The sequence below is a fragment of the Furipterus horrens genome, unplaced genomic scaffold (assembly GCF_987537825.1).
Source record: "Furipterus horrens unplaced genomic scaffold, mFurHor1.1.pri manual_scaffold_10, whole genome shotgun sequence".
Classification (NCBI taxonomy): Eukaryota; Metazoa; Chordata; class Mammalia; order Chiroptera; family Furipteridae; genus Furipterus; species Furipterus horrens.
The window spans coordinates 97,180,252-97,198,996 of NW_028327180.1; the positions used below are offsets into that span (position 1 = coordinate 97,180,252).

The 18,745-nt window shown below is 43.7% G+C and overlaps 1 protein-coding gene across 1 annotated transcript in view; it reads left to right on the forward strand.

Annotated features, from left to right (window-relative positions):
* The window catches only part of RANBP17 (RAN binding protein 17), a 223,965-nt gene that overhangs the window by 151,685 nt on the left and 53,535 nt on the right, over positions 1-18,745 (forward strand). Inside the window, exons 17-20 of the mRNA XM_090288573.1 lie at positions 946-1,009; positions 1,098-1,206; positions 11,070-11,173; positions 16,847-16,935. Of these exons, the coding sequence (XP_090144699.1) occupies positions 946-1,009; positions 1,098-1,206; positions 11,070-11,173; positions 16,847-16,935 (366 nt within the window). The remainder of the gene's footprint in view (positions 1-945; positions 1,010-1,097; positions 1,207-11,069; positions 11,174-16,846; positions 16,936-18,745) is intronic.

The window sequence follows — 18,745 nt, forward strand, 5'->3', positions numbered from 1 at the left end:
GGAGACCTCCCCGCTCACCCCCCGCTGGGCTGCGGGAGGGCGCCGGCGGCCACGGGGACACGAACCAAGGCGGCGTTACATCTGGAATCGGTGTCCTTAGAGCCCGCCTTGGCCCTTCTCTGAGGGCAGCATTAGCCAGAAATTATTTAGGCCTGTCATCACGTTTATGAGTCTTTACCTTTGTCCTCATTTTCGGCTGAACTGTTCAGGGAATAGTTCGGTACAATAGCAGGAACACGGTCTTTGCAGTCAGACCTCAGTTCAGATCTCGGCGCTCCCTCCCGAGCTGTGTCATCTTGGGCAAGCAGCCTGAGTTCTCGGTGCGTGCTTTATCTCTGGGTTAGAAATAACAAGTGATATTGACCAGTGTCATTGTGGGTCAGCATCTAGAAAATGCCTTGCACCCAGTAGGTCCTGGAGAAATATTAGGTCCTCTGAGCCTGTCCTTCGATACTTCAGGACAAGCAGTCTGCTCCATCTCCTCCTCAGAGGCCCATAGATTTCTCACTGAGCTCACTGTTTCTTAAAATTGAAAAGTTTTCTTTCTTGATAGCATATGATGGGTCTTTTATAATTATTTTATTATGAAATCATATTAAGTGAAAAGAAATTCTCACATTACACCCAAAATGTAAAAAAAAAAAAGGTCAGTTTTAATTTTCCACTATGAAGGTTTTAATAGTAAAGAAGTTTTGTCTTAATTATAAAATTCATTCTTTCTTTCCATAATGAGAATATGTATAAGATAGGAAAAGTAATTGCACTGGTTAATAATAGATTATCTTTCTTAATAGTATAAAGGACATTTCTATAGGAATATTCTTTAGCAATAATATTTATTCTTCATTAATAGAAATTGGTGCCATTATAATTCAATATTACTTAGTGATTTATTACCTATTGATAAGACAATTACATCTCCCTAGATTCCTTAACTTCTATTACCTATATCCTTTTAAAAAAACTTGTGAAGATAGATGCTGTGAAATTCATGCTAAAAAATCACACGGTAAGTCTCGTTTCCTTTCACTAATGACCAAACTTCCCAGGCAGTTTAGATGACGCGTGTGTAACTGTGGGTGCTCTTCCACTTTCAGAGGGAACACTTCCCCTTCCTCGGCATCAGTGACCGTTACAGCCTCAGTGACTTCCGGTGCCGCACGACCTTCTACACAGCCCTCACCCGCCTTCTAATGGTGGATCTAGGTAAGGGTGAGAATGGAAGCTTACTTGATAAGGGACGACCAGTACGCTCGTGTGAATAAAGAGGTGCCCTACTAGGGAAAGCCACATTTAATTTACTCATGTTCATCACCTCCCACAGTTTCCTACAGCTGTCTAAGGTCTGAGCATTCACTTCGTGACGTCAGAACCAAAAAGACGCATCTTTGTACTTAAGATGGTATTTTTCCCTTCATATAATACGTGCATTAATTCTTCTTCTAAGTTTGTTTTCTGGGTATTCTTTGGTACCTTAATTTAACTGCTATGAATCTGGGAATAATCTTAAATACAGAAAAGCTTTACACACAGGTTTTCTTTATAATGACATTTAATCTCGAGAAAAAATTGAAACAATGTAAATGTCCAACATAGGGAATATGAAATTAAGCACACCCACTTACTTGATGGAATAATAATATATGGTCATTAAAAATTATAGTTTGCGGACAACGCGAGGCATGAAATGTTCTGTTCAACAGTAAGCGGGAAAAGCAAGGTGTGAAACTGCTAACGTTATGACCACGTCTGTTGGGGGCAGGGGGACAATACGTCGCACAAAGGCCTACATGAAATTTCTCAAAAGTGTTAAATTTTGTCTTTGAGTAGTGGACCGTAGGTAACATTTCCTCATTCCTGACGACTTGGAATTTTCTTTACTGTATTACATTTGTAACGGGAGACATTAGCTTGTGTGTGTGTGTTTTTTCATTGGAGGCTGAAGTGAGTTAGCAGTTTCCACAGGCAGACAGCACCTTAGCGTGGGCATGCGGGCCTGTGACTGCGTTGCTCTGGGTCCCCGCTGTTGGCCACACTTTACGGGCGCCTGAGAGAGCTCGACCAATGACCCTGTCACCCTCAGAGAATGTAACACTGGTGATGCTTTGTTCTTCCTTTCTCGTGCCCTGTATTGATCGATCCATCCACTTACGTTTGAATTGTTTAAAACATGATCATACAAAACAAAAGAGGGTGAGTAATTTTATTTTTCACCTAAAAGGCACTGAACCTTGTAAGGGGAAGGGGACCAGGCCCCTCTCTGCTCCACAGCTGTATTATTCTTATGCTCGTCAAGAGAATAAATTACCAGAAAGACAAACAACCGAAAGCTGAGAGACGCGCACTTCGTGTGATGAAGGAGCTGAGCAGGACTGATTTCCAAGGGAAGATGAAAAGAACGTGTATGTATAGCTTGCCTAAGTGACGATGAGGGCTTGAGGCAAAGAGAACTGTCTATAAATATTTGAAGAGTGTAAACCGGGCGTGCAGAACCCAATCATCTGCTACCTTAGGCAAGCGGGGGCCCTAACGGAGCAGCAGTTCTGCGTCCTGGGCGCTGACCTGGGGTATGTCTCGGCTGCCGCCTGGCAGAGAAGAGGCGCGGCCCAAGCGTTCTGTCATTGTCCTCCGTCATCACTTGGAGAGCACACTGCTGAGCTCCGAGGGCCCCGCACAGACGTACGGCCTCTGCCCTCGAGGAGCGTGCCCCTCGCTGTCAGACTGCCCAGGCGTTAAAGACGACTCTGACACCCTTTGGACTTGACTGTTTCCCAAGCCATGAACGTGCTCTTTGAACAACGCTGTCAGACAGCGTGAAGGAAGTGGGGAGATCAGCGTTAAAGAGGACAAGCTGGAGGAGAGCTCCTAGGTGTGGGTTCCGGTCACGCCCACCTTGGGGACCTTTCAGTGGAACGGGCCAGGGTCCTTTTCCGTAAGGTCCTCATAGGCAGAGAACCCCCGTGAATCTGGAGGAGCCTCAGCACCAGGGTAGCATTGTCAGGATTCACAGCTGGCTTATCGCTGCGCTGAGATAATTGCCAGGCGTGCCGGTGCCCGGAAAGGCCTGGCATGACACACTGCCTTTCTGAAGATGACTTTTATTTAGTATTGCTTGCGGTTGCCTGTGAGGTATGGGAAACTGAACTAAAAATATATACATTTGAATTAAGTATTAGGACTTCATTAGCTTTCACCAGTTTCTTTGAATTATTTGACCCATAGCAATGTAAAATACAAGTTGAATTTTTAAGTTGTTTTTTTTCAAGGTACGTATCTGTTATGTTGCAAGCACTTTTTAGATCCCTTGTGAGAAATAAGAAAGGACAGGCTGCGTGGCAGTGCCTGGTGCATGGCGGGTACTACTTACAAGAAAATTGAATTGAGTGTGGATAAAATTAAAAACAATAGCTACTGCACACGTGGGAGTTTTGCTCAGAAAGAAATTCTCTCTGTATTTGTCAGTGTTTTTTACTTTTTAAAATAATGTGCATTTTGAGCATCAAGTGATGATATTGTTATATGTTACCAAGCCTCTTTCGCTTGTTAAGGACCACAGTGGCTCCTCTTTCCAGAATCTGTTGAGCTCCTGCAGCGTATGGACCTTGTCTTTTGCATGTTTTCTAGCACCAGCCTCAGTATCTCTACATTGTAAGTACTCGGTAAACACTTGTTGAAAGCATGACCCACCACCAGTGTACTGTGACCAGGATGCCGTCACGATGGCTCCTGGAATCCGCTCTGCCTGCCCGCTTCTCTCTGGGAGTAGCCCTGACCGTTGGCCTCGCCAGGGCAGAACTGATCAGACGGCCGATGACTGGCACATGGGATGAGCCACCCTTGGCCACTCCCGTGCTGGATGAGTCGTTTGCTCTTTTCTGTTGAACAGAAAAAGTGTTCCTGCCTCATAGACAATCTTGGGCTGAGTGCTGTTGGACACGGTTTTATTATTTGAAGTCTTGTCTCACAAACGAGGTTGCGTAGCACGTTGCTGTCAGAACAACTATATATATATATATATATATATATATGCTTTCATGGTTTTCTGTTGGGTGTTCACTGTCATGGAAACCAGAAAACAGTAGAAGTGCTCTTACCAAAAGAAGCACAGATCCATGTGTTAAATGAAAGAAATAAAAATATTAGGTAATGAGAACCCTTCTCAAGTTAAAGGAAAATTTGAGGAGGAACTTATTATAACACTGATTTTTGTTTTGTTTTGTTTTGTTTTTGGTAAGTATCAACTAGAAAAAACAGCTAGCCAAACTGCTAGCAAACCACTAGATGTGATTTTTGGATTGAAATATAAAACATAGTCTAATTGAGTCCTACAGAATAAATTGTGTTTTGTGTACAAGCCTTGCACATTGGGGTGATTAGAAATTGGGTGTCACATTAATTGATATTTACTTTGAAATGCATTTTGGTTTCTATTCAATAATTTGTGCTTTGTACAAATTTAATTAGATGCTACGTGCCCCAGGTAGCATTTCAGATGAAAATGAGGAGGTTTTTGGCAATAAGCAGTTGTACCATTTTATCAAATTGTTTCTTGCCTAAACTAGATGAAATAAAGAAAAGAAGTGAAAGCATTTCATCATCCGAATGATGATGTTTCATGTTGGCAACATACTTTTTGTATTTTAAGAAATTATAAAAATAAATGCAAAAAATTCCCTTCACAAGGTAGCTCACGTACGGAAGAAAACGGTGACCGACCATATGTGCCTGCGTGTTAGCCCTTCCAAGAATCACTTAAAGTTCCCCAGGTTATTTTTAAATTAACTTTGTCAATCTAATAAACTAAAGGAAAGATAGTATTACCCAAGCCAGTAAATGGAGAACCTCCAGGGAGCTGTTCAGTCTAAAATACAGGAATAAATAAAAAACCTTCTATTTTGTTTAATTTGAATGGAGGAGAAATCAGCTGACAAATACCGGGGAGGGTAAGTGTGGATAAGAGCTGTAACAAGGCCTTCTGTTCGATGGAGAGCCAAACGTTAGTCGTTGCAAATGAAGGTCTCAGCAGCCGCAAGTTTAGAAGTGCGCAGTGTCGCTGAGAGCTGTTTCTCTGTGGATGTTTCACGATTGCACCTTATCTTGAAAGACTCAGATGAGAAGCATGTTGATAGTATCTGAGTGAGCAGCATTTGAGTCATCCTGAACCCACCCCACGCCCCACCCCCATCCCTGGAAAGATTGTCTTCCACGAAACCGGTGCCCGGTGCCAAAAAAGGCTGGGGACCGCTGCTTTGTGAGGATGAGGGTGGCAAAGCGTCCGTCTACTTTTGTGGCTTATGACAAGTACTTGGTACCTGAAAATATCTCTAGCTTAAATTAGAGAAAATGTAAATAATGAGTAAATGAGGGACTTGAATAAAAAGGGGGAAGGAAGTCTTCCAGAAATAATGACTAACGAGGGAAGTAAAAACACGGTGGAAGGAAACTTTCCTTTCCTTTAGTAATGATAACTAACATTTGTTCACAGGTTGACGGTCGGTGTGCCCCTGGTACACACACTGGCCTCTTCGGTCCTCACGGGGCCGCCGGGGGGGCGTGGTTGTCTCGCTGCCTGCCTGTTGGAAGGCTGGGGTGCGGAGGTTACATGACCTGCCCAAGGGCAGCGTAGACACTGTCGCCCTCTGAGCACACGTTGTCGCTCACTTTTGCTCAGCTCTCACGGCACCCTTCACGTTCTCTACCAAGTAGGAAAAGCAACGCTTTCTTCTTCATTTTTATTGGAACTGTTTGTACTGAACGATTGTTAGGAGGCTTGGGGGCCGTGGGAAGAAGGGAGAAGGTATTCTTTTCCAAGCTTCTATCAAATAGATAGATTCATGTTTATTATTTGCACTGTATAGGTACATTACGGTCCCATGGTCAGTGAAAGTCCAGTGTAATTCTTATAACTTGTCCTTATGTCTAATAATTGGGCGAGCGTATTTTTCCATAGTTAAAGGACACACAAAGGTAGATATCCCAGGAGGACCTAGCAAGTGAGAAGCTGATCAGAAGTAACTATAGTCCCAATAGATAGGAAGACCACATCAATATATCACCTGTGTCCATGACTTGGCAGAGACTATCTGGAAAATAGACTCTGGGGGTTAGGGAGTTGGGTGGGAGCGGGCAAAAAGGGGTGAAGAAGCAGCTGGAAATGCTTGGAATCTATAATGAGATCATTAAGACTAATTAACTGGCCCTGTAGGCAGAAAGCAGCCCATTAAGTCCAAATCCAGATTTAATAACTTACCTGGTTTTGAGGGTAAAGTCCAGAGCACCCCAGAGAAGAAGGTGCCCCAGGGACGGCACTTGGAAGATAGCTGACTTAGAGAAGGTGCGGTCTGCAGAGGGTGATGCAGTTTCCTACTGGGAGCTAGAGTAAACATCCTGGTTCCCCAGGGAGAGGAATTAAAGGGAGCCTCAGTTTTTTCATCTGTTAAGTGGAGATACCCACCTAGAAGAGTCATATGGCCTAAATAAGATAATGTGGTGTGCGGAGGGCCTGGAACAATTTCTATTCACAAAACAATTACGCGGTATATATTAATTATGACACAAATATTTATTGACAGCACTATTAGGGTCACTGACTGCCACTGGGACCCCCAAACAATGCCTGTTGAGCACCCTTAATGCAGCTGCTCCGCCTTCAGTGATGGGCTGTTGTTTTCCTACAAAAGCACAGGCCGATGATACCTCCTGCCCTGCCTGCTGGGCTGCTGGGCAGTTCAGAGGGACACTGAGATGGGACGCAAATTCTGGCCCCAGGTAGGTCTAGCTAAGCCCCTTCCTCAATACTTGCACCAGAACTTGAAAGGAAGAACCGGGGCAGGAAGAGCAGATGACATGGGCCGAGATCACCCACTGGTGCTCGGTTTTAAGTGGATTCATCTCTTCACTCACTGCCTGCGTGTCTCCTTGTTCGGCTCTCCTAATTCTCCTTAGTTTGGAACAGAGGCCTTAGACCTGACCTTCCGTGAGTCTGTGAGTTTCCTGTTACCACTGTAACAACGCACCACAGACTGAATGACTTAAATACTGCAAATTTATCATTTGGCAACTCTGGAGGTCAGAGGTCCAGAATCAGCCTCAGCGGGCTCCGTCAGGGCGTCGGCAGGACAGTGTTTTTCCCCGGAGGCTCTGAGGAAGAGTCTGCTCCCTTGCCTCCTCCAAGTGAGAGGCTGTCTCAGCGGGTTGCTGGCCCTGCTTCTCCAGCGGTCGCTACACAGCTCTTCCGTAGGGGCCAGACCCTCGCCTAGGCACGAGGGACGCAGCTGTTGCCGCCGCAGACCAAGCTGCTTCCCTACGGAGCTCACATTCTAGTGGGGAGGACAATGAAGACACGGGTAAGTGTCCTCCGGTCGTAGGAAGGCTCAGGAACAGCCACGTCCGCGGTGGGGAGCGCAGGCACCCACTGGTGCTGTTCTAGGTGGGTGGGCAGCAGGGGCCTCTCTGAGCAAGGGACGTGCACGTGAACTTGCTGTGCGTCGTACTGTCTGTCACGTTCGCTCCGCGACTTCTCCCAGCACAGCTCGGTGACTTGTCTCTTGTGTCCCTGGTGTCTCTCTTGGCCTCCAAAGTAGATTGCGAAAGGAGATGAAGTCAGGAAGTTTCTTGACCTGTAGCTCAGTGTATTAATGCAGGATGGAAATAATCAAGCCCTGAGTTTATCTGTGTTCTGAGGGAACCTCTCCACCTTGGGAAAGCTTTGCTCCCACGGGAACGGCGCTGGGCTGGCAGCCTTGTGAGCATACTTTGTTTGATCAGCATAATCACCTACGTCCATGTTGAACTCAGAACAACAAAAATGCTAATGGCTACCGTCTGTTTAGCGCCAGACACTGAGCAGAGGGGCGTAGGGGGGTTTGTTATTTCATCCTTACAGATCATTTTATGACGTACAGTATCCCCCACTTACTGGATGCCTGAAAATGCAGATAGTACTGAACCCTATATATACTGTGTTTTTTCCTATAACACATACCTGAGATACACTTTAATTTATGAATTAGGCACAATAATGAATAAGAAAATATGACAATTATAACTGAACAGTATTCTGTAATAAAAGGTGTGAGTATGGCCACGCACGTCGCGGGACCCCTTGCTGAAGCCTTCCTTTAGGCCCCGTGCTTTCTGGGGCAGCGCGTCGCCATCAGTGAGAACACGTTGTCTGTTCGCGTCTTCTGCCCGCAAGTTCATCTTTTCCACCTAAACTAAGTGCTTACCGCGCACTGCGGCTGTAGCTTCTGCAGTTTGAGGTGCAGCAGCAAAGCTGGCACCTGTTTCTTTTCCCTTCACCACGTCCTGGACAGAAGGTTCATCCTTACGGTGTATCACAGCACGCTCGGCATATGGTTTTTTCTTTATTAAGTCAAGAACTTTCAGCTTTCACTTAAAGGACGCACTCCACAGCTTCTCTGCGGTATCTCCCAACTGCCAGCATCGCTGATCTTCTACTTTGGGGCCATTAAGTAAAATGAGGGTCAGTTGCACACCAGCGCTGTGACACTGTGACAGCAGGTCCGGCCAGGGCGGCCGCTAAGTGCCTGATGGACGGGCAGCACACCCAGCACAGGTACGCGGGACAAAGGATGAGTCACTCCCCAAGTGGGACAGAGCACGGTGGCACAGGTACTGTCACGCTTCTCAGAACTGCATGCAATTTAAAACATATGAACTGTTTATTTCTGGAATTATCCGCCTAGTATTTTTGGACCTTGGTTAACCACAGGCAATTGAAACTGTAGAAAGCGGAACCACAGCTAAGGGGTCTGCTGTAAATATTGTGTCTCTTAATCACGGGTGCGAGCTCTGAGGCTTAGATGAGTGAAGTGACTTCATCCCAAACCAGACAGCTAACAGATGCAGAGCCAGGATCCACACCTAGAACTTCCAAAGCAGCCACGCCTTCCCGCACCCTCACCTGCCCGCAGTGACCATCACTGTGCTCACAAGCAAGCTCGTGTTATCTGCAGCCACTGGTGCAGGCACTGATCCTGTAATACTAGTACTACCGCTGCTATTTATTGAGCATTTACTATCCATGTGTTGTATCATTTGATACTCAAAGTAACCTTAAAAGATGGGTATTGTCGTCCTTATTTTGAAGAGGAGAAAGCTGAGACGCAGAGTGATTAGTGAGTCCCCAAAGTTACCCTGGGTCTGCTCAGGCAGAACTCTCCCCACTGCACCTCCTTCCCTGAGAAGCGCAAAGATGCACAGCCTCGGTTCTCCAGAAATGAAGCCAAAGATGCTCGCAAAAATAGACTGACAGGCCCAATAATGTACGTACGCACATTATAAGTTTTATCTCATTCGGTCCCCCCAGTAGTCCTCATCCAATGGTGGGAGCGGTGGAATGATGTTCTTATTAGCCATATGCCTAAGTACTTGGCGGTTCAGAGCTTACTGATGAATGCTCTCTGTGGTAGAGTCAGACACACACACAACACGCTGTGGGAATCTGAAGGGACGGGGGGAGCACTGGCAGCGGGGCCTGGGGGAGTGCTTGCTTGCGGGGAGCTTAGCTCAGGCACTGGGAAAGCGCGCGTTTGACCTGGGCTCTGGAAGAGGAGGATGACTTCTGTAAGGCTCTGTAATGGTACCGCCAGCTGACAGGGCATATCTGAGAGGAATAACCTGGCCACATAGCCGACGGACAGGGCAGGGATTATCATTTGGTCTGCCTTGCCCTTCACCTAGGATCCTGACCCTCGTCTGGAACAGCATACAGGAAATATTCGCTGACCTTTTGATATCTCTTTGTGAACAAAGCTAAGCCTCTGATTCTGTTGGACTCTCGAAACAAATTATGTAAGGTTAAAGGGAAAAGAAAAGTCACGGAAGATCAGCGTCAGCCAGGCCGGCCACTCCTTAAGTGTCAAAAGGTCCCTGTTCTGCCATTGATCTCCGTGTGTGTGGCCTTGGACTTCAGTTTTCTTATCTGTAGAGTGATATACAGGCTAATGTTTCTCAAGCATTTGGAGGGTTTCCTAAAACAAAAATTGCTAGGCCCCACCCCAGAGCCTCTGATTCAGGAAATCTGGGCTAGAGCCTGGGAATCTCCGTCCAGCAAGTTCCCAGGCGATGCTGATGCTGCTAGGCCAAGGACCAGACTTGGGAGCCACCGGCCTCCTCTCTCAGATCCCGTTTCCTGTGTGATGCTCTGTTAAAGAACTGGATGCATAGAAAGGAGGCGTCCGGACCGTAGAGTTCCACCTCCAACTAAGTATGCTGCCTTGAGTAGGTCATGTAATCTTTTCCTGCCTGTTTCTTCATCAGTGAATGGTCTCTCAGTTCCCTGTGGCATGGAATGAATGGGTCGACTCTCATGTAAAGAAACCCCTTTTGAAAGAACACTATGTAAACTGTCACTTGTGCCTGTCCATGTGTGAAGCGAAGACTGCTGTGGCAGGATCCTTAAGGACACTGTAGTCTACCTGTAACGTGAAAAAACAACAGGAAAATGTCTCTTTTCTCTCTTTTCTATGAGGAAAAGGAAGCTTAGTGCAAGAGGAAGTGCGCCCAGGGAGCATGTGCTGAAAACCCAGATGACCAAGGAGGGACGTCAGCCTATTTGGCAGATAAAACTTTCCCTGCCATCTATTTAACAAATTAATTTTTTTTAAAGCACATAAATAAAAGAGAATAATAACTTAGCACTTTCTGGACACCTGAGTCTGTGAGCCCTTTAGGGCTTTGGCACCCAAAGAGAAGGGAGAAAAAAGGTCCTTGTCTCTAAGGCTTTGAAAGTGGCTTTCCCTGGGGCATTGGGGGATCTCTGGGGGCCCTCAGAGCTGCAGGGCTGAGAGGCCTGAGGCGGGAGTCTGCTGATCCAATAAAGAGCCGGGGAAAAAAATGGCTGGTAAGTAATTTGCTATTTCATATGGTGCAAAAAGCGAGGGCAGAACACCAGAATATTCAATGAGCTAACGCACAGAATGTGGCCTGGATGTGAATGCAGGCCGACCCCTTCACGGGAGCGTTTCTAGGCCCGAAAGAAGCGCTCGCTGCGTGCACGACAGCATGCATTTTAAACCATGGTGACCCTTTTGTTTTTTTGATAGGCGAAGACGAGGACGAATTTGAGAATTTCATGCTGCCCCTTACAGTCTCTTTTGAAACAGTATTACAGATATTCAACAACAACTTTAAGCAAGAAGATGTCAAGGTGGGTCTGTTTCCAAACGTGAGAAAAGACCATTTTGTTCACTCTCGATACCTAGACGCAGAAAAGGGTGCTGCGTATTCCTGTGTGTTCTGTGCCACCCGCTTGCGCTCCCAAGTGTGTGTACCTTCCGGTTGTCCCCTTCATTTAAGTGGTGCCCTTCCTCACACAGGTGGACTTGGGGATCAGCCGTGAGTTTGGATAGTCAGTTGATGGTTAGATGACCCGGATTTGTCTCTTTGTGGCACTGAATGTCTTTCAAAGAACCTTTCTCCTGGGCACGCCACCTTAAACATCCCTGTTCCCTCACCACCCAGCACTGTATTTTTTAACATATTTACAGGGAAAAACGCACAAACATACACATGCTAAAACACTCCATCTCTAAATATTTTTTAAACAGGAATTTATATAAATCAAGACTTTATTAAATGGCTAGGCATATATGTATAAATAGGAGCTGGTCCTGAAGTATTGCATTCTTAAGCTGAACAAAGTGATTAGGATAACTGATAGCTAAATAAGGTTTTTATGTGCCTGTGGGAGCCATATTAGGATTGATTTGACAAGTCAGTTCAGCTGTGGCAACAGTCATAATATCTAAGACAACATTATGTTTTATTAGTAAAATCCTTACGTGGTGCAAGCTGTTTCTGACAGAACAGTCCCATATTTAAATGTGGGGGATGGGGAGCCCAAGGTCTGCTAAATCGAAAGAGCATCTTCTGAAATTATAAGGCATCAGGGCCATATGAAATAGATTCACACTGCTTATTATTTTTAAGAGACTGATACATGTACTCCTGAGTATTTAGGCACCTTTGTTGGTGGTGATACTTGAGTCGTATTTTGTCGTTATTTCAAATAAGTTGATCAAAATATTATCATTTTGCACGGCTCCTCTTCTCTCTACCAAAAAAAAAAAAAAAAAAAATAGCAGTAAGAAGCCAAATAGAAAAACGATCCCCTTGGATGGTTATTTTAGGATAATTCTTCTACCAAAAAATAATTAGCCCAATACAGTACTATACCTTTTAATTTGAAATAAAGGTTTTGAAATGAGCGTTTATCAGCATGCAATAGTCACAGAATTTTAAAACCAAAAAGATTGTAGAGATTTTCTTTGTGTTTATAGCCTTGCTGAAATTCTTCATCAGAGTTTCTCTTCAGACTAGCTATGGTTTTTAGGTGTACAAATATTTCTACTGACCAACAAGATCTTTGCAGCTCTGCGGTGGCTATTGCTGCCCTTTATATCAGAAAGAAGCGAGGTTGAAAAACACCATCTTTATAAAAATCACATTTGTCTCATTTGAAGATTTCATTATACTCCAAGCCCGCTTTGATGTGATCCCATCTAGTTTGATAGAAACCATCTTCCCAGAGTCATTTTTAATGGAGTTCCAGTGATATATCCCTAAACCAGCAAGTTCTTAACGACCCTGGAAAGTGACTGCTTGATTACACTTTAACGGTATTTGCAAATAAAATCACAAGTAATTAAGGGGAAATCTCCAGGCTTTTGAGCAAGTTTGATGCATGATAACTGCCTGATTCAGCTTCATCTAGAGTAATGCTGGGTAGGCAACAGCTACTGAGATCAATAGCAACGTAATGATAGTGGCAGAATTAAGTGAGTAACCTGAGAACTGTGCCTCAGAATGCATGCAGCTGCCACGAACCGAGGCCACACAGTGCACTCCGCGCTTCCGTCCTAAATGTTCATCAAAAGACGCCCTGCAGGAAAATGGAGTTAGATGCTCTTTATTGCTGATCGTGTCTCTTGCCACATTTATCAGGGAAATTGGATTAGCAGTTGGCAGCTGCAGGTAGACAAGATTCTGCAGTGATTAAATATGCAGCTTGGCTGCATTTGTTGTGACAGACCTTTAGTAAATTCTACAGTAAGCACCATCTGTCTAATTTGTATAAAGGACACTTGGTGCTTTAAGCCACCAGGAAAGAACTAAATCTGTTGCTTTATCATAAACAAAACTTTCGCACTAAATGCTTTTAAATGTAATTTATTAGGTTAAGGCTATTTTTCTATCACGATGAATAAATAATACATGCAGAAGTGCTTTCAGGTACTTCATTTTGCAAGTACTAGAGATAAAAACGGTTCTGTTTTGTTCTCCAATAAAGTATTTAGTATTCCAATCCGCAGGAGGTGATGCTGTTAAAATATCTCTATGAAAATGCCTCAGGACTGCCATATTCATTTAATTTGCAGCCCTTACCAGGATTTTCTAACTCCCTATTTATAGATATTTTTCAAATGCAGATTTCAGGATGAACATAAACATTAAGGACCTGGGGTGCCAAAATGAAATATGGTTGTGACGGGAGGAAATGCTGCAAAACTCTGGAATTTATAGCTTTGTTTTCTTACTTAGTCCTAATAAAAATGAAGAGAACATTGAATTTTTGTCTAGGGTTTTTCTCTTCAAAGTAAAGGAGCAAAAGAAAGAAAACACTGTGACAAATCCTGGCTCTAAAGCATGCTTCAAAATACATGTTTTTGCCATATAATTGTATCCGTAGTAAAATACAGCCCAGTACGCCCCTGACTCGTGCATCATTTTTGATTTGACCCTGACGTCATCCGTTTTAAGGCAAATGAATGAAAACTTCTCAGAGCACGAGGAGCAGTTAAATAGGAACCTGCTATCTTTAGTCCCTTCGTGTAAACTCCACGATGTTAAATTATTTAAAATCCTTGATTTTCAGCATGCGCACATTAAAAGTTTTTGCACTAAGTGCCAAATGTTGCAAACAGCACTTTAACAGAATGATTTTGCTTTGATCCCTGTAGCAGTTCCTGAATAATTTATCACAGGTTATTGCCTTAATTCTGGAGAGGGATAGAGCAATAAAGGCAGATGAAAACACTCCAGTTGAAACACCTTGGGGCCTGCTCATTCCTCTGACACGGCTCTTTTGTTGGAACTATTTAGAGGTTATTAAGATGTGTCTCCAGAATTAAGAGTATGCTTTAAGGATGAAGACAGCCATCTTAATTCTAAAGACAAAGCACAATGACCCTTCACCTTCTTTTTCTTTGTTGTTATTATATAGTAGAATTATGAGGATAATATTATAGCTGCCCCCAGTAGTGCCACTACAGTAAAGGGTCTGTCAGACTTTCCATTAGAAACCCTGTTTGGGGGGTCAGGGTGGAAGGAGCCGCACCTCAGCTGTTTCCCGGGCCATCCGTCTCACACTTGGCACGCAGACAACTGTTCACCAGGCAGCGGCCTGGAGCCCTGAGCGGCTCTCCTTGGGCTGCCCAAGCAGGAATCTTCGGGATGAGATACCCCGGGGCTGCCCCCACCCCCGCCAGGAACCCTCACGGACAGTGCAGCAGCCACTCACTTTGCAGATCCATCTCATGCTGACCAACTTGGGTAGGAGAAGGGCAACTGTTCAAATAAACCTCTTTGTACCATTTTAAATGAGATGGTAAATTGTGGCTCCTCCTCCCCTGAATTTCAGTCGGTTCCCCTGTCCCTCTGAGATTGTTCAGTAGCTGGTGGAGCCGCTACTGACCAGTTTCCCCGTCTCATACTGGGACTGGGTATGTTCTGACTATCAAGAAAGTGCTCCCTTAGTGTGGTTTGATTATCTGTGGAGCTTATCATAGTACTCTTGCTGTTTTGAGGTAAAAGATATTGTTCGAGCATAAGAGAACTATTTCTTAACGTTAACGCTGCATTTTCCTGCTCAGTCAAATCTACCGCAAACATACATTTAATTATTATTTCTTAATGCTTACTCTGTTCTGTTGTAACGTTTTCTAAAATTAAATATTGATAGGCTTTCATAGATTTGTGTCAATGAGAGCACGTCAATTAACTTGGCATCTTTTAAGGAAGAAAAATGTTTGATGAAATCGTTTTTGTGTAATGAGGATCATCTGAAATATTTTACGAACCCTTTGCACTGGTCACGATGGAAGTAACTCTCGGTGCCTATTGACTAATTCAGAGTTGAGTGGTGGGTGCCACTTCCATATGAAAATTGAAGATTATTTGAAGAGTAGCTTGTAACCTGTAGGCATACGTAATAGAAGGAGACCAAAAAGGCCAATGTAATAGAAAGACTGCAGAGCTAACGAGTCAGAATAGAATTACTCGAGAAGGTTTTTAGAAGATCTGTTTTGTTCTGGAGGCCGTGAGAAATGTGGGAAGTGGAGAAAGAGGGGAACAGGGTTCCCGGTGGTGAAAGTAGGTTAAATAAAAGGCAAAATGTTTTTTAAAAGAAATAGCAGGTCACATGAGAGAACTATGTAGGAAACTAGCCAATTACAGAAAAACAAGGAATGGTGAACTATGAGAGAAGAAAAGAGTAAGCCATTTAAAGAAGCAGAAACAGGTACTTAGGGTTTACAGATTCAGAAATTCACATAACCATCACTCTGTAAAACTGAATGTTCTTATAAACAACTGCCAGCTGTAATGAGTCACCTTGTAGGTGGGTGGAGGAAAGATGAGAAATTCAGGCACCCTGACAGAGAAACTATTATTTGGCCCTTTGAAATGTTATTCAGCCAATAAGCCGAGGGTCATGATTCACTTCCAAGTCCTTAATGATAATTTAAACACCTTCCTAAAGAGGTTTTCATTTATTACCAAAGTGTGAGGAAAAAGAAAATCTGGTCAGATGGGAAGTTCAGAAACCAGTCGCTAGCAAATAGCCCCACTGAACCCATACCTGCAGAGGTCACGGTTGCGGGTCTCAATTATCCCACCCCCTTGTTTTGCAGTTACGTTCATGTGTGTTCTTTGTTCTGACATCCTGGCATCTGTTCGTGGGTTTTATTTTTCTCTTCCCAGGCATCCTCCTAAGGACAGCTTAATTAAGCATCCAGAGTACCCATCAGATCTCTTCCAATTTAGAGTCAAGTTTTTGTTTTTCAGAAACTATTTATGGAACACAGTATGATTTCAGGCTCTTGTTAGGCATTTTTACATGCATTTGTTAGATTTAGTCTTCCCAGTGCCTCTGTGGAAGCGGTCTGATTAGCCCCTTTTATAGGTGAGAAAACTGAGACTGCTAAATTGCCTTGCTTTAAGACTCACAGATAAAAATGTAAAGCTGGAATTCAATATCAAGTCTTCAGACATCGAATAGTGAACTGTTTTTCTTACACCTCCTTTTTTGTCCCCCCTGGGGAATGTGAGTGCCCTAGGTGTGTCATGGTATCAGGAGGTAATCAGGGCAGTTTTATTTTGTCCTGAGTTACTCAGGGTTTTTCTTGGGGAATCTTTAAAATGCCAATGTGCTTCCAAGATAGATTTCAGATTGCATAGTGGGGCTGCTTTCATGCAAGCCAATGTTGTTAAGATCTGCTATTATTAAGTCATGTCTAGACTCTGTGCATTTCTGTTTCATGGAATTATCAATCCATTTTTTTCTATTTTGTCTTTATTAAGAAACAAAATATACTAAGAATCTACATGTTCCCACACTATTTAGAATTATGACTTCACTCAATTTATAAGACTCAAAGTAGAGTTGGTCAGCACATTTGTGGTTTTCTAGAGAAAAGGATCAGAGCGAGACATTTTAGCTAATGAATCAAAATCAGATATGTGGTCATTATTGCCTGATTATTACTCCATCTGCTCTGTGCTAACGTGAAAATCAATTACTGTGTCTCTTTCCCACTGGCAGCGTATGTTGATCGGGCTGGCAAGAGATCTTCGAGGGATTGCCTTTGCACTGAACACAAAGACCAGCTACACCATGCTGTTCGACTGGATGTATCCTTATTACACTGTGACAATACCAGCTCCGCGCACAGAGGGACGCCAGGCCCCTCGCTTTCGGTTAATAGTGTGGCTCGGTAGGGAAGAGGAAGCGGGCTAAATGAACTCGTGTGTAATCAGCGCGGCATTACAGCACAGGGCGGCAGTGCAGATCACCGGGCACAGCGGCGGGGACCCCGCCCGGAGAGGTCGTTCTTTTGGTGCCTCCAGATACTGACAACTCAGAAACCACATCCCCACGTGATTGTTCAGGCCGGGGTCGCAGGGGTAGTTGGGCTCACGTCTTTAACTCAGGACCAGGGAACCCTACCGTTTGGCATTTTGGGGAGATTTGAATTTCTACTCCATCTTAATTAGCAGGGCTGAGAAGACCACTTGATTTCGGGGAGGCTTAATTCATCGTGCTGCAGTATTTCCTCATCATAAAAATATTAACGGATGTGGAAAGGGGGGAATAAATGGTGAGGGTTTTTCATTGTGTATATAAATTTACCTTTGCCAAGGCTTTGTGTAGACAGCAAAATCAATAAAGAAACAAACATCACCCCCCCCCAAAAAAAAGGTTTCATCACCTAAGAGGGAGAAGAACATGGACTTGGGTGTCAGAAGTCCCAGCTCTTCATTTATTGTGTGAACCTTGGCATGTTATTTCCCCTCTGAGTCTCGGTTTCCTCGTCTGAAAGAGGAGACACCTGGTACCGTGGCTTATTATAGAGGAGACGTGCAGTACCGTGGCTTATTGTGACCATTAAAATGGGCAACTTTGTATAATGTCTGAAACATGTAGGATAGTCTTAAATGGTTGTTATTAACATTATTTTAATAGTATTGTATGAATCCTCTTTGATCCTAACAGAAGGTGACAATTTATGCAAGTCATATAAGTATAAGATAAAGTTTTCATGACTTTATACATGAAACCATCAGAGCACCTAAGAAAAATTCAGAAGCTTTAAAGCTATTTTATTTTTTAAGTTGCGCTATTTCTCAGTTGCTCCTTTCAAACTCTTCTCCAAACTTCCCTCGTAAATTGTAAAAGAAACCTTTTTAAGGCAGTCTTAACAGTTATGGCCCAAAAAATAACCAGCTGGGCACCTGGCATATTTTAGAAAGAACTCTTATGTTTCTTTTAATTTTTAACATTAATTTGAATACTGACTTACATTTTCCTAGTAAGACCTACTTCATCAGATTTATGTGCTCATAGAAGGGTTAGAGCCCTTGCTGGTGTGGCTCAGTGGATTGAGCACCATCCTGTACACCAAAAGATTGCTGGTTCAATTCCCAGTCAGGGCACATGCCTGCGTTGCGGGCCAGGTCCCCATTTGGGGGTGTGTGAGAGGCAACCGATTGATGTGTCTCTCACACATCGATGTTTTTCTCCCTCTCTTCCCCTCTCTCTAAAAATAAGTAAAATATTTTTTTTAAAAGAGTTCGAGGTAATGTTCCATGTCATTGAGGGATCATGTATGTCTTTAGATAAAGTAGATTTACAGAGATTTTAGATTTTAACATGGAAAGTCATACAACTCTTTAAATTGTGAATGATAAAGTAGAATTACATGTGACCCTTTTATTCCTCTAAACATAAATAGCTAACAAAGTAAAACTTCCACTTACTTGAAAAATCATAAAATCCTGTGTTTGCACTTTAAAATTAATGATGATCTTGAAATCAAGCTACAGCTCTAGGATGTCCAGCAATTAATGTTCCATGTTTTCCTCATCAACAGTCTTATTAACCAAGGGTCAGGGTCAGAACCTTCTCCCTCAGTGTCAGAGAATAGAAATATCTTCCATAACT